Consider the following 22,956-nt stretch of genomic DNA (forward strand, 5'->3'; position numbering starts at 1 on the left):
CCTCTCTGGGGGCACACGCACCCCGGAAAAAGTCTCCGGTGCACCAATATGCCTTAGACTTTTCCTGCCATTCATCAGCACAGGCGCACTATGAACAGCACAGGCAGCGCACTGAATGTAGGCAGCTATTATAGCTAAATGATAATGGACATGGAAGATATACTATACTGGACTGTGGTATTTAGGTTTAATTGCCGTTTTGGCACTTTGCGATAAATATGTAGGCTTTGGGTTACCGTTTGGGCACTCAGTCTCTAAAAGGTTCGCCATCACTGACCTATAGGAATCAGACACTACTGGTAAGTACCTTTAATAACCACCATCACACCTGGTATCCAGTATTGTGATATGTTACACATAGTTAAATTAATTCACAGACTGTTGTCAGCCCAACTTTTCTCTGAAACCTAGCTTTAATTTTTGCCCTTACTATCTTGCAAAGGTAAATATCTTTCTAATACATTTACAAATACATATTTAACGCATTCTGCCTAGCTGGTCACATGACTGCAGTGGCGTTCAGTTTGTCTGAAAGGTGATGACATGCCAAACATCGATTACGTGCCCCTGGTTTAAGTCCACTCCCCCGATGTATGGCATGTCATCAGTGCGGTCACATTCACGGGGCAGGATCCACGGCACCCTGCAGAGGAGCATAGGGGGTAGCAGTAGTGGGCTGTTCCAGGCATGCTCAGTAGATTAATTGTAGAATCCACACAAGCAACTGAATTATGGGACCCGTAGTTTACAAAAGCCGTGTGAGAAGATTTCTTCCTCAAAGTAACTAATATTAAAGGGGTATTACCATCTCAGACAAAGGGGGCATATTGCTAGGATATGCCCCCATTGTCTGATCGGTGCGGGTCCCACCTCTGGGACCCGCACCTACAATGAGAATGGAGTGGGGAGAGCTGTGGCTGGAGGACCCTGGATTTCCCGTCCACCACCAAGTGCTGCTCCCATAGAAGTGAATGGGGGTGCACCGCGCACGCTCGGCCCCTGCTCCCAATTATTTCTATGGGGCAGACGGAAATAGTCAAGCCAGCGCTCGGCAATTTTCAGCGGCCCCATAGAAATGAATGGAGGGTGGCTGCGCATGCGTTCATTTCCCCGCTCCGTTCTCATCGTAGATATATGCCCCATTGTCTGAGATGGGACAACCCCTTTAATTGTTTTTGTGCATTAGAAAATCCCTTTAATACAAAAGCATTTAAAGTGACAATCAATCAATCTCATGTTGTGTGGTGCCTTAGACATTGCCCTTCAAACAGGCCACACCAATATCACTTTCAAGTATTTGTTTGGTCTTAATAAACAATGCAGAATATTTGTGGTGCCCTTGGGTGTCCTCCTGTCACTCCCACTGCATTGTGAGAAGCCAGTTTAGATCATTCACACCCATGACATAAATTTACACTGTTCAGTGTATCTGTACGTACATTTTCCACCAGAGACCTAACATGTAGGCAAATCTGTAATTGCCTATAAGTCATAATGCTATGGATGTGTATAGAGGAAGCCCTTTAACCCCTTAAGGACACAGCCTTATTACACCTTAGGACCAGGCCATTTTTTGCAAATCTGACCAGTGTCACTTTAAGTGCTGATAACTTTAAAACACTTTGACTTATCCAGGCCGTTCTGAGATTGTTTTTTCGTCACATATTGTACTTCATGACACTGGTAAAATGAAGTAAAAAAAAAAAATATTTTTTTTGCACCCAAAAATACCTAATTTAACTAAAATTTGAAAAAATTTGCAAATTTCAAAGTTTCAGTTTCTCTACTTCTGTAATTCATAGTAATACCCCTAAAAATTTTGATGACTTTACATTCCCCATATGTCTACTTCATGTTTGAATTATTTTGGGAATGATATTTAATTTTTTGGGGATGTTACAAGGCTTAGAAGTTTAGAAGCAAATCTTGAAATTTTTCAGAAATTTACAAAAACCCAATTTTTAGGGACCACTACAGCTCTGAAGTCACTTTGTGAGGCTTACATAATAGAAACCACCCAAAAATGACCCCATTCTATAAACTACACCCCTCAAGGTATTCAAAACTGATTTTACAAACTTCGTTAACCCTTTAGGTGTTGCACAAGAGTTATTGGCAAATGGGGATGAAATTTGAGAATTTCATTTTTTTGCCTAATTTTCCATTTTAACCAATTTTTTCCACTAACAAAGCAAGGGTTAACAGCCAAACAAGACTGTATCTTTATTGCCCTGACTCTGCCGTTTACAGAAACACCCCATATGTGGCCGTAAACTACTGTACGGCCACACAGCGGGGCGTAGAGTGAAAGGTGCGCCATATGGTTTTTGGAAGGCAGGTTTTGCTGGACTGGTTTTTTGACACCATGTCCCATTTGAAGCCCCCCTGATGTAACCCTAGAGTAGAAACTCCATAAAAGTGACCCCATCTAAGAAACTACACCCCTTAAGGTATTCAAAACTGATTTTACAAAGTTTGTTAACCCTTTAGGTGTTGCACAATATTTAATGGAAAATAGAGATACAATTTCAAAATTTCACTTTTTGGGCAGATTTTCCATTTTAATATTTTTTTTCCAGTTACAAAGCAAGGGTTAACAGCCAAACAAAACTCATTATTTATGGCCCTGATTCTGTAGTTTACAGAAACACCCCATATGTGGTCGTAAACTGCTGTACGGGCACACGGCAGGGCGCAGAAGGAAAGGAATGCCATACGGTTTTTGGAAGGCAGATTTTGCTGGACTGTTTTTTTTTACACCATGTCCCATTTGAAGCCCCCCTGATGCGCCCCTAGAGTAGAAACTCCAAAAAAGTGACCCCATTTTAGAAACTACGGGATACGGTGGCAGTTTTGTTGGTACTAGTTTAGGGTACATATGATTTTTGGTTGCTCTATATTACACTTTTTGTGCGGCAAGGTAACAAGAAATAGCTTTTTGACATGTTAGATCATGTGGTAATTTTATAGAGCAGGTTGTCACGGACGCAGCGATACCCAATATGTATACAATTTTTTTTATTTATGTAAGTTTTACACAATGAATTAATTTTGAAAACAAAAAAAAGTTTTAGTGTCTCCATAGTCTAAGAGCCATAGTTTTTTCAGTTTTGGGGCGATTATCTTAAGTAGGGTCTAATTTTTTGCGGGATGAGATTACGGTTTCATTGGCACTATTTTGGGGTGCATATGACTTTTTGATTGCTTGCTATTACACTTTTTGTGACGTAAGATGACAAAAAATAGCTTTTTTTTTTTTTTTTACGGTGGTCATCTGAGGGGTTAGGTCATGTGATATTTTTATCGAGCCAGTCGATACGGACGCGGCGATACCTAACATGTATACTTTTTTTTATTTATGTAAGTTTTACACAATGATTTCATTTTTGAAACAAAAAAAATCATGTTTTAGTGTTTCCATAGTCTAAGAGCCATAGTTTTTTCAGTTTTGGGGCGATTATCTTGGGTAGGGTATGATTTTTGCGGGATGAGATGACGGTTTGATTGTTACAATTTTGGCGTACATACAACTTTTTTGATCACTTTTATTACCTTTTTTGGGAAGTAAGGTGGGCAAAATTTCAATTTCATCATAGTTTTTTATTTTTTATTTTTATGGCGTTCACCGTTTGGGTAAAGTAACATGACCGTTTTATAGATCAGGTCGTTACGGACGCGGCGATACCAAACATGTGTAAGGAATTTTATTTTTTTCATTTTTAAATCAGTGATAAATGTGTTTTTTGATTTTTACTTTATTTTTGACCCAGACCCACTTGGTTCTTGAAGATCCAGTGGGTCTGATGTCTGTATAATACAGTACAGAACAATATATATTGTACTGTACTGTATTTTACACTTTGTCTGAACAGATCTATGCCTTTTAGCACAGATCTGTTCAGCACCATGGACAGCAGGACGCCTGAGAAGGCGTCCTGTTGCCATGGGAACCTTCCCCGTCTGCTCAGTAGTGGTCAGAACTGCGCAGACGGGGAAGGGTAAGGACTGGGCTTCGGGGGGCTGCCTGGGAGCTCTCTCCCTCTCCATTCGGGGGGCTGCAAAGGCACAGCAGCCCCCCGATGGGAGAGGGAGGGAGCTCCCTGCGCTGTTAACCTTTTCCATACCGAGATCCGTACGGACCGCGGTATGGAAAGGGTTAAACGGCTGACATCATAGCACAGATGTCAGCCGTTTATACCAGGGTGCCAGCAATGTGCTGGCACCCTGGTATACCCACTAGACGCCAACGATTATTCAATGGGAGGCGGGCGGGGGATCGCGATCCCGCCTGCCGCACCGCCCACCGCCCTCTCCCTGCACCTCCCACCAGTCAAAAATCACTCAGGGGTGCAGGGGGGGGGGGGATACAGATATGTTTTAGGAATACTGAAGAAACTGCAGAAATCGCCGCAAACCACAGGTCTGAATTGACCTGCGGTTTGCTGCGATCGCCGACATGGGGGGGTCACGGGACCCCCCCGCGCATTTACCCTAGGTGCCTGCTCAATGATTTGAGCAGGCACCGGGCTCCGATCACCGCCAGCCGCACGGCAGTGATCGGAAATACACAGGGCGTACATGTCCTTAAGGGGTTAATATGTAAGGGGAATAGAGGGCCCAAGCATCACAGTCTACTGCAAATGCATTTTCCGTTTTCAAGTCCACATGTTCCCTACTACTTACTTCTCCTCTGAATTTTAAAGGGGCTTTCCAGGATTGCTATGGTTTTTAATCGTTATGCTCATGTAGATGCTTACCTAATGTACATCTTTCCAATACTTTTTTTTTTTTTATTAGGACTCTCCTGACCCATTTTCACCATGTAAACCAAATCTCTCTGGTTTCTTTCCTGTATGTAGCAGTTCCTGTTTCTGTATCCAACCAAACCCATGATGCACTTCTCCTTTCAATGTCTCATCTCCAGTGCCGCCCCTAACATTGCCCAACTAGTCTATAGCTCCTCCCACCCAGCAAGTTACATAGACACTCCCCTATCACTACAAGTTTATAGCCCCTCCCTCAAGGGTTACATAGAGACTCCCTATCACTGCCCCCTGACCCGCCCCTAGGATATAACATCACAGGAAATAAGAAAGAGCAGTATGAACGAGATCATGTGACCAGAACCTGGAACGGGATCAATAAAGGTAAAAGAAATACATAGCAAAATTACAGCTACCTTCATACACGATTAATTTAAAGGATGTTGATGCAAACCAGAAAACCCCTTTAAGACCGCTGGCGGTCCGTTTCTCACATGGATGTAATGCTATTAGCTAAACTATACGCTCTCTGTCTTTCCAATAAGTCCAGTACTTTAACTTAGCAGCCTCAATGGGCTATGTGGCATGAAATAAAACTATAAATTAATGCCAGACATTGAAATGTTAAGGAATGATATTGAATTCATTACATAATGAGTCCTTTATTTTCTACAAATGTGAACTAGCGAAAAGCACTTGAATTATTGTGTCGCTATTACATCAATAAAGTAATTGTAGAAATCAGTAAGAACAAAATTCATCTGAGATCTCACGAAGTTTCACGCTGGGGAAGTCTGCGGCAGCCTCTCGTTCGGCCAACGTTCGAGGAGAATAACCAGAGGGCCACAGAAGACTTTAGGTAAGTAATTTTGATTGCTCATTTGAGTCCAAATGACATTATTAGCATAACCAAATAGGAATGCGCACTTGAAGTGTCTGCTCTTGGAAAGCTACGTTTTGTTTGCCACAGGAGACCAGAAAGCACATTTAGCAAAGTGTTTCTTATGATCTTAGCAGGCAACTCGATTCCATTTAATTATGTGGATATGCGGTTGTGTTCTGTATAAAAGATATGATATCCATAGAAAATGCTAACTTTTGTGAATAAACCAAGTAAGCCTGTGATATCTCCCTTATGAGTTTCCTATTATGCAAAGTACGCTCGAGAAAGCTCTAGGATACCAATCAGCCGCAACAAAGGCTTGAGAATAGGACAGCCTCCTGCTAGAGCTGTCATGGTGGCTTTACCTGAGATGTGGCTGTATATCTGTATATACAGTAGATATAAAAATTCTACACAACCCTGTGATGTAAAAAAATGAGACAAAGATAAATCATTTCAGAACTTTTTCCACCTTTAATGTGATCTATAAACTGTACAACTCAATTGAAAAAACAACTGAAATCTTTTAGGTGGAGGGAAGAAAAAAAAAAAAACTAAAATAATATGGTTGCATAAGTGTGCACACCCTCTTATAACGGGGAATGTAGCTGTGTTCAGAATTAAGCAATCACATTCAAAATCATGTTAAATAGGAGTCAGCATACACCTGCCATCATGTAAAGTGCCTCTGATTAACCCCAAATAAAGTTCAGCTGCTCTAGTTGGTCTTTCCTGAAATTTTTTTAGTCGCATCCCACAGCAAAAGCCATGGCGCACAGAGAGCTTCCAAAGCATCAGAGGGATCTCATTGTTAAAAGGTATCAGTCAGGAGAAGGGTACAAAATAATTTCAACAGTGACATTACCAAGAACTGGACGTCCTTCCAAAATTGATGAAAAGACGAGAAGAAAACTGGTCTGGGAGGCTACCAAGAGGCCTACAGCAACATTAAAGGAGATGCAGGAATATCTGGCAAGTACTGACTGTGTGGTACATGTGACAACAATCTACCGTATTCTTCATATGTCTGGGCTATGGGGTAGAGTGGCAAGATGAAAGCCTTTTCTTACGAAGAAAAACATCCAAGCCAGGCTACATTTTGCAAAAACACATCGGAAGTCTCCCAAAAACATGTGGGAAAAGGTGTTATGGTCTGATGAAACCAAGGTTGAACTTTTTGGCCATAATTCCAAAAGATATGTTTGGTGGAAAAACAACACTGCACATCACCAAAAGAACACCATCCCCACAGTGAAGCATGGTGGTGGCAGCATCATGCCAAGGGGCTGTTTTTCTTCAGCTAGAACTGGGGGCCTTAATTAAGCTAGAGGGAATTATGAACAGTTCCAAATACCAGTCAATATTGGCACAAAACCTTCAGGCTTCTGATAGAAAGATGAACATGAAGAGGAACTTCAACTTTCAGCATGACAACGACCCAAAGCATACATCCAAATCAACAAAGGAATGGCTTCACCAGAAGGAGATTAACGTTTTGGAATGGCCCAGCCAGAGCCCAGGCCTGAATCAGATTGAAAATCTGTGGGGTGATCTGAAGAGGGCTGTGCACAGGAGATGCCCTCGCAACCTGACAGATTTGGAGTGTTTTTGCAAGGAAGAGTGGGCAAATCTTTCCAAGTCAAAATGTGCCATGCTGATATGGACTCATACCCAAAAAGACTGAATGGTGTAATAAAATCAAAAGGTGCTTCAACAAAGTATTAGTTTAAGGGTGTGCACACTTATGCAACCATATTATTTTATTTTAATATTTTTATACTTTTTCTTCCCTCCACCTAAAAGATTTCAGTTTGTTTTTTAATTGAGTGGTACAGTTTATAGGTCACATTAAAGGTGGAAAAAGTTCTGAAATGATTTATCTTTGTCTATCTGTTATTTTAACTGGGGTGTGTAGACTTTTTATATCCACTGTATGTAATTGAGGAGGGAGCATGCTAACGTCACAAGAAAAAAAACCGTTCGGGGGCATTTTTTAATTATTGCATTTTACTCATTTTGGGCTAAAAATCTTTTTTTCAATCGGTCTTTATTGAAAATGTTCAGCTGTTTCTGAGTTACAGGGTTAAAAATCAGTTTCAGTTTTTTTGGAATTTCGTCATCTGGTTGATAAGAATTGAGCTATAATGAGCGTTTATAACATCAGGAGATAAGAGATAAGAGCAATACATGAGCTGTCAGATGACTGGGATTGAAAGAAAAAAGAAACTGACAGCCTGAAAACAGACAGATTTTTGACCTTGTATCCCAGAAACATTAGAAAATTTTTAATAAAGATCTATGGAAAAAAAATGTAATGAGTAAAATGCAATAAAAAAAATGCCCCAAAAGGTGTCTATAGCCTGTAATGGATGATTTACTAATGGCTACTATGTTTGGACTACATCACAGATTTGGAAGTGCTACCAGTGGGGTCTACTAGATTTTACCAGCTGATCACAGATGGTTTGAGGGTGCGCAGATGTGTTATGTCAATTAAAACATCTACCCATTTGTGGCATCGGTAAGACTATATCATACCTTTTAGAGGAAATACTGTACAGAAGTAATACTAAGCACTCTACATGACAAAAAAAAAACAACAACCATATTTAAAGAGCATCTGTCAGCAGGGTCAACCCTATTAAACATGGCATAATACCTGGTAGGCTTTCTCATGTCTCTCTGATGTACCATTATTAAGAATTAATCGTTTTTATTTTTATGCAAATGAGCTCGTTAGTGCACTGAGGGTGGGGCTGAGCCCCTGGCAGGACTAGGTCTTCAATGTCCCAATCCTCCTGCCACCTCCCTTTTCCCATTGATTAATAGGGTCAGGAATCTTGTCTAGCCCTGTAATCTCGTGTCTGCGCCATCACTCGCAGGATCGGTGCATGCCCTGTTCCTGCTGCCACTCCCACTTTCCTATTGATGACCAGGGCCAGGCATCTCGTCTGGCCGTGTAATCTTGCATCTGTTTAGGCAGCCAAAGCAGATGCTTTGTGTATGCAACAATCCTGCCAGTGATGGCACAAGCACGAGAATACAGGGCTCGGCTAGGTGTCTGGCACGATCGCCACATGCCTGGAAAAAAGGAGTGGCAGAAGGCGTGCGGTGTTGGAGATCTAGTGCTCCGAGAGGCTCACACCTCAGAGCACCAATATGCATGCTTCCATAAAAATAAAAACAATAATACAAAGTAATGGCACATCATAGACATAACAAAACTACTGTTTTACTACTACAGATCAACCCTACCAGATATTATTGTAGTTTAGAAGGGTTGATCCTGCTGCCAGATTCTTTTTAACATTTCCTATGAGTAATATCTATAAGAAAGACTGAAAGTTATTTTGCAATGCAAAAATCTGAGTTTGCATCCGTTCACATATATTTATTGGCATTTAATAACAACAAAATGATGGGGTGATGAGTCTTCAATTACAATTCTGGTATACTGGCCAGAGGAGATGAGTGTATTGTTTTACTAATTTGCTAATTTATCTTACAAAGGGAAGATTGGATTGCCTACTTTTTCTTACATTTGCCAATAAGAAATCTTAAACCTGGTAAATGAATCCTCCGGTGCAGGTGAAAGGCTAACCAAGTCACAGCTAGGAGAAGAATCAGCCATTGCTAATACGTATGGGTAATTGTTGGCGAAAACAAGCAAGATGATACAATGGCCAAGATGGACCCCGACTTTTACAGCTTGAAGCTCCTGCTACACACAACTTTATGTGGATAATATATTCTTACTGATATGAAGCTCTGAACTACTTACAATTGCTTTACTATTCTCTCAAGCTCAGGAAGTTGATCCTTCAGAGCAGCGATCGTTCTCGTGTCATCTGATACAGACATGTAAAATTCCTACAGAAAAAGACACATAAATAGTTAAAATCATGACAAAAAATAGGTATGAAATCCATGGGGCTTGGACACTTCTTGCTTTATATTTTTAAAGGGGTTGTCTGCTTTCATCGTATCCTCAAGGTAGGTCGTTAATATCAGATCCCCCGCCCATTAGCTGTTTTAAGGGGCTGCATTGCTTGAGCCCTGCTTCCTGTTCGATGTTCATCTGCACATCGTAAATTTAAGTTAATGGGACTAAAAGCTGCATTATCACTGCAAAGCAGAGGACAGTGAAGAGGACACAGCACAAGCGCTGTGGCCCCTTCAAACAGCTGATGGTAGGGGTGATAGGCAATCTGATATGGATGACCTATCATTAGGATTGGTCATCAATATTATGAAAGTGGAATACCCCTTTAGCTTTAGCATGACTATCTTCATCTTCCAGCGTTATTAACGGGTAACTGTCATATTTTTTTTATGTAATTGGATTGGTCTAAATAAGGCCCCTTGCAGACGAGCGTGTCCGGATTAGGTCCAGATGCGTCCCGGTGCATTGTGGCAAACACGCGCGAGTAGGTACGCAATAGGAGTCAGTTTTGACTGCGATTGCGTTCCGTTGCTCAGTTTTTATAGCGCGTTTTGCACGCGCGTGATAAAAAACTGACTGTGGTACCCAGACCCGAACTTCTTCACAGCCTGTCAGATCCGTCCTGCCACTAGTGTGAAAGTACCCTAAAACAGCTAGGTGTCCGTCTCCTATCTTCTATATACAGAAGACGGAGGACGTAGTAGTGGGCAGTCCTGAACGCTGCGTGCGCGCTCCCGTCGGAACGATAAAAATTTGCGATTAGAATATTCTCAGCAATACTCAGGAGGAAGAGGGCGTGTTTAAGTCTGGAGAAAGCCGATTGGTTGGGGTGAGGCTGAGCCGAATGAGATGAGCCGAATGAATTCTGGGTAGTTAGGGAGGGAGGTCTTAGCCTCAGGGTTACCCTTTAAGACTAAGGTTTCAGCAGAAATCATAAAAATACTGTATATTTTAAGGTTAAATAACTTTCCATTTTTATACAATGTGACTGTATCTCTCATGGAGTTTAATAACAAGTGTCCACCTGTGTGGCCAGCCATTGCAAATAGGACGACACAGGACTTCTGAGGGTTGGGCTCTTACTGATCATCCATTTACGGCACAAATTGATGTGGTATAACAGTGTGATGGTAAAACACATGTAAAGAATTGATGGTAAAACACATGTAAAGAATTTGTCTGGTTTCAGGAGGAACACAGATAGTCCAGGGGATCAGCCTGCAATTAAAGGGGTTATTCAGGTAATGATAACCTGGATAGGTCATAGGTCATCATTATCACATCGGCAGGAGTCTGAGTCCCAGCACCCTCAGGAGCTCTGGTGAGCACAGTCAGCTCCCGGCAGCTTTCCAAGCACAGCGCCACACGTCGTATAGCGGCGGTGCTTGGTATTGCAGCTCAGCCTCATTGGCTTGAAGGAGCTGAGCTGCAATTTGTAACAGGCGCAGTGTTCATGGAGAGCCTGGCCTCTTCTAACAGCTGATCGGCGGGGATCCCGGAAGTCAAGGTCCCTCTGATCTGATATTGATAACTTATCCAGAGGATAGCCTCTTTAAGATTTTACCTGGACTTATCTGGCAGATCCAGTGCCAGCACTCCGGTTCTCCCAGACGGGCTCTGTTTACCTCGCTGAAGTGATGATGTCATGTCGACAATCTGTGACAGCTGTATACCAAAGAGGCCAGTGACTGACTGCAGTGGTCCATGTGTTCTCGCTGTGTTTTTTGTTGCAACTTGGCTTTAGACCAGGGACGCTCAACCTGTGGCCCTCCAGCTGTTGCAAAACTACAACCCCCATAATGCCCCAACGGCTGAAGGCTGTCCAGGCATACTGGGAGTTGTAGTTCTGCAACAGCTGGAGGGCCCCAGTTTGAGCGTCCCTGCTTTAGACCCCGATTCCACATGAGTTTCCCAATATGAGCGCTATTCACTGAACTAAACCCTGGCAAATGTAGGGAAAATGCACTAAATCTAAGGCTTAAGAAATGGATTTTTGGATATGTTCTTGCTGTTCTAAATTAAAAATAAAATAGAAAAACACCTTGCAGAAAAGCCTTATGGTTGTGGCTCAATCTCGATATTCTTATTTTTTTCTATAAAGCTGACAATTTCCTAACCGACTACCCTGTATATTATTGGATAATGATGGCTTAATCCTGAAATAGCAACAGATACCTTTGGATAATTGGAAATCTATAAGAAACCTACAACAGTTTCAAGGTGATTTTCGCCCTGGGAGATTTGCAGAGCTGGGGTTATTAAACACAACTGGCTCATCTGTAGGCACACACACAGATCCAGGATACTAATTGAAATATTGTGGGTTTAATCTGCATGGCCTGATCATGAGTAAAGAGTTTCCGAACCCAGGGAACAATGGTTAGCATCCTTCATTAGCTGAAATGCTACCTGTCCAATTACAACTAGACTATTATTACTAGGGTAAATCAAATTTCACTTTTTAACATTTATAAGATACTGTACATAAGATATTTCCAAATATTTAAACATTGCATACATTTCCATACAATGATAAACTTTGAAGGGAATGTGTCATCAGAAAATATCCTATTGTTAAAATCGAGTTTTTATGTTAAACATATTTACATGTCACTATCTGCAGTTAAAAAAATCCTAAAATCATGCAGGTTTCACACTGGCCAGTAAGCTTAATAATATGCCAAGATTTACTGTTCTTTGAGACCGGCCACATGGGCCACAAACACAATGGACAAGAGGGGACCTCATTAACTTTTTATGGTAGTTTTCTCTTTCCCTATAAATGATGTGAGTGCATATTGTGCTGCCCCTGTGTCTCCCTATAAATGATGTCAGTACATATAGTGCTGCCCATGGCTTTCCCTATAAATGATGTGATTACATATAGTGCTGCTCCCTATCTTTCCCTATAAATGATGTGAGTGCATATAGCGCTGCCCCTGTATTTCCCTATAAATGATGTGAGTGCATATAGCGCTGCCCCTGTCTTTCCCTATAAATGATGTAAGTACATATAGTGCTGCCCCTGTCTTTCCCTATAAATGATGTAAGTACATATAGTGCTGCTCTCGATCTTTCCCTATAAATGATGTGAGTACATATAGTCCTGCCCCTGTCTTTCCCTATAAATTATGTGATTACATATATGATTCCATATAGTGCTGCCCCTGTATTTCCCTATAAATTATGTGATTACATATAGTGTTGCCCCTGTCTTTCCCTATAAATGATGTGTGCATATAGTGCTGCCCCTGTATTTCCCTATAAATGATGTGTGCATATAGTGCTGCCACGTCTTTCCCTATAAATTATGGAGTACCAATAGTGCTGCTCCATCTTTCTGTATAAATTATGTGAGTGCATATAGTGCTGCCCCTGTGTCTCCCTATAAATCAGGGGTCCTCAAACTACGGCCCGCGGACATTGATCCGGCCCGCCAGCTGTTTTGGCCGTTTCAGCAATTCTGTAGGCAGCCGTGGCGGCTGCAGGGCACAGCAGGAGATGAGCGCTGCGCTTCCATTGCGCTCATCTCCATAGTGATCTGCATCGCCGTCCTCAGGACAGCGATACAGATTGCTGTGCTGTGGCAGGGGAGGGAGATGCGTCTCCCCTCCCTGTTCCTCTGATAGGCTGCCGGCACAAGGCCCGCAGCCTATCAGAGGCCAGTGCAGGTGGCGTGATGACGTCATCGCGACGCCTGAGCAGTACAGAGCGGGACACAGGCCAGAAGAGGCCTGCATCGCACCACATCGCAGATGGTAAGTATGAGTGTTTTTTTTTTTTTTATTAAATCGGCCAATATTTCTACCACACTTATTACTGGCACATATGGGGGGGGGGGGCAGCAATTGGCACTTATTACTGGCACATGGGGGGTGGCAGCAGAGAGGAGACTGGCACATGATGGGGGGAGAATTGGCACGTATAACTGGCACATGGGAGGGGGGTGGCAGCATAGAGGAGACTGGCACATGATGGGGGGGATTGGCACTTATTACTGGCACATGGGGGGTGGCAGCAGAGAGGAGACTGGCACATGATGGGGGGAGAATTGGCACTTATTACTGGCACATGGGGGCTGGCAGCAGAGAGGAGACTGGCACATGATTGGGGGGAGGATTGGCACTTATTACTGGCACATGGGGGGGTGGCAGCAGAGAGTAGACTGGCACATGATGGGGGGGGAGAATTGGCACTTATTACTGGCACATGGGGGGTGGCAGCAGAGAGGAGACTGGCAATGATGGGGGGGAGAATTGGCACATGGGGGGGTGGCAGCAGAGAGGAGACTGGCACATGATGGGGGGGGGAGAACTGGCACTTATTACTGGCACATGGGGGGGTGGCAGCAGAGAGGAGACTGGCACATGATGGGGGGGAGAATTGGCACGTATTATTGGCACATGGGGGGTGGCAGCAGAGATGAGACTGGCACATGATGGGTGGGGGGAGAATTGGCACTTTTTACTGGCACATGGTGGGGTGGCAGCATAGAGGAGACTGGCACATGAGTGGGGGAGGGGGAGGAGAGTGGCACTTATTACTGGTACATGAGTGGCGGGGAGAGGCACTTTTCACTAGCACATGATTGGGGGGCATCTATGGGGACATTTACTGAGGCCACAAAGAAGGGGTATTTTATATGGGGGGCTCTGTGTGGCACTAATATTATCAGTGGTATTATCTGTTTCTGCAGTATAGTATTGGGGAGCTCTGGATCCGCCACTGGTTCTATTCGTCTTGCCGCGCAGGCGCACCTCCTTTCAGACCTGTGAACCTCATGTGCAGCTGCGTCACAGGAAGTCCGGAGAAGAAGAAAGGAGAAGGAGACGTTCAGGGGTAGGGAAATGTGTTTTTTCACTTCAAAATAAGATATGTGCACTGTGCATAGGAATTTGTTCATAGTTAAAGGGGTTTTCCCATCTTGGACAATCCCATTGTCCTATAGGTGCGGATCCCACCGCTGGGACCCGCACCTATATAGAGAACGGAGCCCCGAAAGTGAAGGAGGGTGCACTGCGCATGCGCAGCTGCCCTCCATTCATTTCTATGGGGCTGCCGAAAATAGCCGAGCGCTATAGAAATGAATGGGAGCATGGGCAGTGCATGCGCGGTACGCTCCCATTCACTTTCAGGGCTCAGTTCTCTATATAGGTGCGGGTCCCAGCGGTGGGACCCGCACCTAACTATATGCCCCCATTGTCCAAGATGGGAATACCCCTTTAAACTATAGTCCGGCCCTCCAACGGTCTGAGGGACAGTGAACTGGCCCCCTGTTTAAAAAGTTTGAGGACCCCTGCTATAAATGATGTGAGTACATATAGTGCTGCCCACTGTCTTTCCCTATAAATTATGTGTGTGCATATAGTGCTGCCCCTGTGTCTCCCTATAAATGATGTGAGTGCATATAGTGCTGCCCCTGTCTTTCCCTATAAATGATGTGAGTACATATAGTGCTGCTCACTGTCTGCTCATTGCCCCCCTATAGTGGTCCCCATCTGTAATAATGTCCCTTATAGTGGCTCCCATCTGTAATATGCCCCATAGTGGCCCCCATCTATAATACAGTAATGTGCTTCATAGTGGCCCCCATCTGTAATAATGTCCTCTATAGTGGCCTCTAGATGTTTTGTTTTACCCCCCAAAAAATACTAATTTCATCCACTTGCATGCATAGAAGCAGTCGCGCCTCTTTTAACTGAAAATGAACTGCACTCAGCTTGATGACATCACCGCCTGCTTCCCGCATGAGCATGTGGTGATGTTATCATGCTTAGCGCAGGTCCTTCAGAATCAAGAGAGTAGCGACTGCCTCTGCACATGCAAGTGGATAAGGTGAGTATTTAAAAATATATATATTTTACCCTAAAAAGGCCACATTGTACCTGTTTTTTAACAACCATTACACGGGTGCACTCTAGTCTAAGCGGCTGTTAAAAATGGTCAAATTGATTTCAATGGGGTCCATCTGGCCATGAAAATAGCCAAAAATAGGTTCTATTCTTTGACGGCCGCTATTCACTGGCTATTTAAAAAAAAAAAGCCATGTGAATAGCCCCATAGACTTTCATTGGTGCTAAAAATGGCCGTGTGTTGTGTGCATGTAGCCTTAGTGGCCCCAGCAGTAATAATGTCCCCTATAGTGGTCCCCAATGTCCCCCATAGTGGTCCTTTAAGGTTTGTTTTCAGCAAACTAAAATCACTCACCTGATCCAGGACCTGCGCTAAGCGTGATGATGTCACTGCGCGCTCCCAGCATGATCGTGTGGTGACACCATCACTCTGAGCGCAGGTCCTTCACAATCAAGAGAGGAGCAACTGCCTCTGAATGAGGTGAGTGACATTTGGGGCTACTAGGGGGGACATTATGTAAACTGCAGGGATTGGGATTTAATTTAAAAATGTTGTTATTTAAAATTTTTATAAAAATTAAAATAAGCCAATGAGATTCATCCATTTTGAATGGCCATGGAAACGGATGCAAAACAGCCATTAAAACCAGGACAGACAGACAGAAAATGGATGCACAAGTGGTTGAAAAATGGCAATGAAAAACTGATAGTGTGTGCAGAGATTACACAAACCAGATAGAAACAAAGAGATAAATGTCTTCATGAGATAAAGTAAGAGGGGGCATATCAGAATTTGGTCGGGCTCCGGACCAGTCCATATCTCATGGTAGCTTTTTTTTCCGGTGGTGTCACTTTGATTTCTGTCATTCTATAGGGGAGTAGAGTAATATTCTAATTGGTTAATAGGACACAGCGCTGCTAGTGGAGGCAAGTGCAATATAAATGATTGCACTCTCCCTCTAATAATAGCCATGTGTAGTGTAATTGTAGGTTACCCATGTATCTCATGGAGGCAGGCCTCTAAAATCCATGTTCTGTGTAAAAATCATGCTTCTCAATGACTTTACCAGCTTATTCCGATCATTATGTATATTTTTAGACGGAATTGTATCGTAAAGTCTTTTAAGAAAATTGCAACATAATTGACATTTATAAAAGCTTATAATGAAGAGTGGGAGAAGAAGTAACCTTTCTCCCACTAGATCAGCATTAGCACAACGATGCAGTATTGATGCTGCAGTACCATGGACATTTCTCTAGCGCTCTTTTATTTGCTTCTATTAGCAATCTGTAGATCGGATGGAAAGTTCACAACTTGATCACGAGAATTCAGTTTGAGCTATCGGTAATCAGCATTTTTATTTAGCTGTTCTCTAACTATAATATTAGGAAAGTGCATTGTATGCCGATCTCTAATATACTGTGTGCCCAGAGCTGTATTAGAGCTCACATAGTAGGGCATGTGGCCTATACCTCTTCTCCCCTGGAAGCACTGCCTCTAGAGGACAAAGGGACTGATTTACTATTAAAAATGCGCCAGTTTTTTTGGTGCATTTTGCAAAAAAAATAAAATAAATGCCATGTACGCTTAGCATCACACTTACCAACCGTTTTACACTCTTTTCTAAGCCTTTTACAATTCATTCAATGAGGCGAGGCTTCACATGAAAGGGGCTTGACTTAACGCACCTCCATGTGCCGAAATTCTGGTGCATTTTTGCAGTCAAACAACACCACAGTATAGGTCGAGTAAACTGAGACTAGACAGTTTTTTTTTTGCACACAAATAGAAGTCTAGGGTAAATCTGGCTCAGAAAATTTACAAAGGTCTATTAACCAGAATAGTAAATTTGCCTAATGCTAAAAGGGTTATCCAACACCTATAATGACCCACAAAATGCCCGGGCACCTCATACAGGTTTTACTTAACCCGCTCCCCGGCCCCCGAGTCGCTCCTGATGCCCGCTGCTGCATCTTACTGACGCGCAAATCAAAACATTCGGCGACAGGGGGAGCAGCCAATAGCAGGCCGCAACGGGGACGAGTCTCCCGAGCGTCAGAGATGAAGCAGCAGCCGTGCGGGCATCAGGAGCGACGCGGGTGCCAGGGAGCGGGGTAAGTATAGCCTGTATGAGGGGCCCGGGCATTTTGGGGGGCATTATAGGTTTTGGATTCCCCTTTAATACTGTGATTCGTATTTTTAGACAGTGTAAAGTATGACATTATTAGTAAATCTGCCCCAATATGTTCCTTATTAGTGGTTGCACACATTGACCCTGTGACAAAATGTGCCATCCTTTATCCTTCTGTAAATAGCAGAAAGGCCTTAATTGCTCCTTCCACATACTTTAGACCAATTCCTCAGCCCCGTACTTGCCAACAAGGTAGTACCTCCATTGAGAGGAGTCCTGAGCAGCTTTTTAACACCCAAATAGCAAAGGTATTGGACCAACCAGGGCCCCATACCAGCCACATGGCCTTCGTCTATGGCCCACATGCCCTTGAGAGATACGTATCCATAGCCCGGAGAGACCATCACAAGCACAAATGACCATGTCACAAGATACGCTCAACAATAGAAGTTCTCTACCATAGGACTCTGACTCCCAGATTCATATATTGCAACCCCTTTCACAGACAGATTTTGAGCTTACCCACAATGCACTGATCCCCATTCCCTATAGAAGTAGTTCAAATAGCATTAACCTGACATTTTCTCCTATAGTCTCTATACAGTTAACACATGTGGACTGCTTTATACAAAACAAGCTACCACTTACCTCTAGGAAAGCCATTGCGACCTCATCCTCCCGAAAAAAGTCTCCGTACAGGCTGGCCCAAAGTTGTATCAATCGTATCACCCTACGTTTGTTATTGATGGCATAATCCATCTTCTCCTGCTCCGTCCCTTGGGAAGGTTGGGAATGGTAAGTGCAGTGGGGTTAAGGAAGCAAAATGTGAAATAATACGTGTATGTATATATACACAGTATAGCTACATATATGCATATGTTGAGCACCTGACGTTAAAGGGGTAATATGATCATAGATTTTCCTGAAAGGAGGCTTACTACTCCACGAATCCAAAAATACACAGAATGGTTAGGGTTTTCGAGTTTGGGACCTGATTTTGATTAACAGAGTTAAGACCACTATGGGGTTCTATGCTGATCTAAGTCCGGTTTAGTAGAACTGCAGGAGGTCCGAGTCTTGCAACCATTATATAAAAAAAAACACTGAAAATCTAATGAACTATATGCAAAAACTGCAGAAAAGCCTTACAAACCATCTATACACTTTTCTATGACCAGGAAATTTTATAATCCATTCCCATCATATCCATTTGTTGTTGTTTTCCCATTGCAGCCAGGAACATCTTAATCTCCCAAAAATTTCTAAGCAGAGAAGCCAGAGGTTTTGATGAAAAAGGGATTAGGCAAGTAGTCAGTATCATGAACAGTCATCGTTTTCAATGGATACAGTTTTCATTTTTCCGAGGATGAACAGTACAGGAGCGCCATCTTGTGGCACTATGATTGTCTATTACATGAATTCTTTTCAAAATGATTGATTTTTGGTTATTTTTATGTAAATATCAGTCAATATACAAACACAAAATGAAAGAAAATGGATAATGAAAATAAACCAAATTCACCCCAGTAGCACATAATTCGGTAGACTGTTAGCTGAAACGGGCAGACAGCTGTCTCTTTTTATTTCACTGTCTCTCAGTATTTGGTATTTTGCTTCCTTAGAGCAGAATATGTTGTCCATGAATCCCCTCTAACACCAATAACCTCCTCACACTCCTAAATCCACGACTGTGGCCTTTACTCCCCTCTTGTCTCGGCTTCCCTTCTCGGTGTCATCTGCTACTGTTCACACCACTAAACCTTCAAGCGTGCCATCATCTTTTCCAGTGAGGCTATAACCTGCTGTAAGGTCTTCGGTTGTTCAAATACTGTCCCCTCTTGTCATGTTAGAAAACTTTACTCATTCTTTATTCCCAATTACTTTCTGGTTCTTTTGGCTTTTGTAAGCCTTCCTCTATATACATATATACATACAGCAACAATCCGGTATCTGCTGCTTCAGTTGACTGGATCTCACTTAACCACAGTCGCCTGCGGTGTAAACATTCATCGTTTAGACTGTGCACCTGTAACTGGTTCAGTGGCACTCTGCTGCAGGGATTCTGGGTGCAATTGTACGGTTCCAACCCGGAAATCAGTGTAAAGAAGAACTCTGTACTCCAGCAGATAATGCTTATTTAAATCTTCTATTAGAAGGAACTCCAAAACTTGGGTTTCAATATTTTTTTAAATTACAATTTATGAAGGTAGCTGTAATGTCTTTCTTTTACCTTTATTGCTCCTATCTCCCGTTCTGGGCAAGCCAAAACAAGTAAAACCCCTGATACAAGCGACATCTTGGGTGCATTTAGGGCCCTTAGAGTTCCTGTAGTTTAGTGCAGTTCCTACTGTTGCTCCCACTATTCTTTGGCCCCTGTCAATTAAATATGTAATCGTTTAGTTTAGAAAACCCATTTTCATACAACCTATACAACAGAGTGGGTCTTCTGTTCAGGATCCTACATGGCTACATGGATCATGCCTACTGAGGACCTATCCTGTCCTGTCCTAACTTACATAAAAAACCCACTGGGGGGAGATTTATCAACAACGGCTTTTCTAAATCTCGATATCTCCTGCACTGATGAGTTGCACAATGCATTATAAAGTAAGCGTGTGCCCCAGCAGTCGCTGCCATGAATGATGATAGACCTTCAAGGCCCATGGCCCCACTAACACCCCTCCCACTTTGCAGAAAATTGTGAGGATGGAGGTTAAATGCCATTTACACAAAACAATTTGTGCAAATGGTGCTTAAAAAGTCGCACAAAACGCAGGGTTTGCGACTTTTTTACCCCAGTTTTCTGCAATATGGGGGTGATACTGTACATTTCCCCCAAAGACTTGAATGAATCCCTGTAGTAGTGCTGCATTGAAGGCGAATCCTACAGATTGCAGTTCATCACCAGGGGGGCACTTTGTGATAATGTGTGCTAAGTAACCTTTATAAGGAGAGACCTACCAAAAGAGCTTGCAACCCTCCCCCGGGCACAGCATCGAAGGCTGCCTTCTCCTGGAACTGCATGTGGCTCTGGGACTCTGCATCACGGGACACAGCCCCGACAACCCAAAATACATTGAGGGGCAGGGTTGCAGCTCAAAAGAGGATGGAAAAGGGAAAAGATGGCAGGGCATCGCTCAAATGGGGGTTGGGCTGCAAAGCATTTCGTTGATAGCAAAAAAAAACAAAAAAAAAAAAACAACAATATGCATCTCACATCCTCCATCACCTTCAGACTTTGGCAAGTAAGTGGCCAAGAACGAAGGTAAGGGTGGAGATGGCACCAGGCAAAAAACAGAAGACTTACTCTCAATGTTCAAGGCATAAGTGAGGTTCACAAAGAGGACTCCCAAAATCACCACACATGATGCATGCATACCAAAAAGGTCATTCACTAGGAACAATCAAATTCATGGATGAGGACTGGTACATCCTATCATTTACTTAAGTACAGTAAAATCGAGCCTTTCCTCTAAATTAATCATACTGTACAATTACACAATGACTTCCCAAGGCATAGATGGCATTCATTAAAGCTAGTTATTGCCATCTTCCATGAAAGCCTCTGCACTTCCAAACAATCAACACAATAACACGCTGTAACGCTGTCAATACAGTCGGTGTTAAAAAAAAAATGTGAATTACAAGTTTAATGTTCCTCTTAGTCATGTTCTCGTTCAGTCTCTCCAGCCATATAATTATTTCATATATTTTTACCTAGCTATTATCAAACTCACCGCAGGTACCTGTAATTTTTGGCATTTTCTTATTTCACATTTACTTACTTTAAATCCAACTAATGATAGCTCTCGGAACAGAGATTAAGGTTTACAAAAATAAGGAAAGAAGCAAAATATACACAGATTGTAATTTGCGCTCATTAGACATGATTACATTGTGAGATACGCTGACGACGCTCCGCTTCTCAGGGCGACGTTTAACACAATGGATTATAACGTTATTTTATGTTCTGCTTTCCTTTCATAACTTATATTAATGAAGGCATATCTGTTTACCACGTGTCACCCCCAGATGTCAACATATTATTGCAAAGATTTAAAGGCAAAATATGTAATTTAACAATCATTTTTAGAATTTTCAAAACTTTGAGGAAAAATTGTGATTTTAAGGTATAGTGTCGATCTCTCTTGTCACAATTCCTTTCGACACCCTCCAGAACTTATAGGGGTTTTGCCACTAATCTAATTTTAATATACACTACTTACAAAAAGTTTTGGGTATTTGGCTTGTGGGTGAAATATCAGGATGAACCTCAAATGCACTTAATGCACTGAAGGTGAACTTAATGTGACCTTCTCTAAACTTTTGGATGCACATGTCCAACTTTTCAATGTTTCAGTACTTTTTGCACAACTTGCTGTTCTCTAACAAGGCGCTTAACGGCAAAATTCACAACAGGTGTTTGATCCATCAATCACCCAATACATTTCCTGGTTTAATTAGAATTGGTATTTAATCATACTGTTCACATATTAACATCATGAGACCAAGACAACACCTAACAATCAACAGTACCTCGCCATTGTGAGGCTTCAAGCAGGATGTTCTCGGACGGAAGTGGCCACTGGGCTTAAATTGTCATAGAGGGTCATCAGTAGATTGGAGACTGTATTGGAAGAGTCACAGAAAGCCATAGAAGTGAACGTCCTTTGGCCACATCCCACACTGATGACCGCTTCATTGTGAACAATGCCTTGTGGAATCGGATGATAAATGTCAAACAACTCCACGCTCATTTCAGAGAGGTGAGAGGCCCACAACTGTCACACCAGACCATTCGAAACCATTTACATTAGCGTGGTCTGCGTGCTAGAAGACCTGCAAGGGTACCTGACCACAACACCAGGCACAGGCGTAATCGTCTTGCATGGGCCAGGGAGCATCTACTCTGGACATGGGACTCAGTGCTGCTCACTGATGAAAGTCGATTCACACTAAGCAGAAATAATGGCTGCCAACGACATCAAGGAGAGTGCTATGCATCAGCCACTATTGTCACCAGATGAGCCTTTGGTGGTGGTGGTGTTACAGTGTGGGCAGGTGTGTCTAGTCAATAAAGAACTGCCCTACACTTTGTGAATGGTACAGTGACAAGACCATACTACTTGAATAACATCATGAATCCAGTCATTGTGCCTCTGCATGAACAACACAGGCCTAATTTTACTTTCATCGACAGTCTCCAGCTCATCGAGGTTGCATCATTAGGGAACGACTGCTGGAGACTGTGGTACCTCAAATGGAGTGCCCTGCACTTTCTCCAGACCTAAATCCCTTTGAAAACCTATGGGAGCAGCTGAGTTGCCGTGTAGATGCTCGTAATTATGCACCCCAGAATCTCAATGACCTGAGGGCTGCCCTT

The 22,956-nt window shown here is 42.8% G+C and overlaps 1 protein-coding gene across 1 annotated transcript in view; it reads right to left on the reverse strand.

Annotated features, from left to right (window-relative positions):
• The window catches only part of RAPGEF4 (Rap guanine nucleotide exchange factor 4), a 198,720-nt gene that overhangs the window by 44,289 nt on the left and 131,475 nt on the right, over positions 1 to 22,956 (reverse strand). Inside the window, exons 16-17 of the mRNA XM_044303173.1 lie at positions 18,222 to 18,372; positions 9,428 to 9,516 (exon numbers count right to left, since the gene is read on the reverse strand). Of these exons, the coding sequence (XP_044159108.1) occupies positions 9,428 to 9,516; positions 18,222 to 18,372 (240 nt within the window). The remainder of the gene's footprint in view (positions 1 to 9,427; positions 9,517 to 18,221; positions 18,373 to 22,956) is intronic.

This window comes from Bufo gargarizans, chromosome 8, assembly GCF_014858855.1.
Source record: "Bufo gargarizans isolate SCDJY-AF-19 chromosome 8, ASM1485885v1, whole genome shotgun sequence".
Lineage (NCBI taxonomy): Eukaryota > Metazoa > Chordata > Amphibia > Anura > Bufonidae > Bufo > Bufo gargarizans.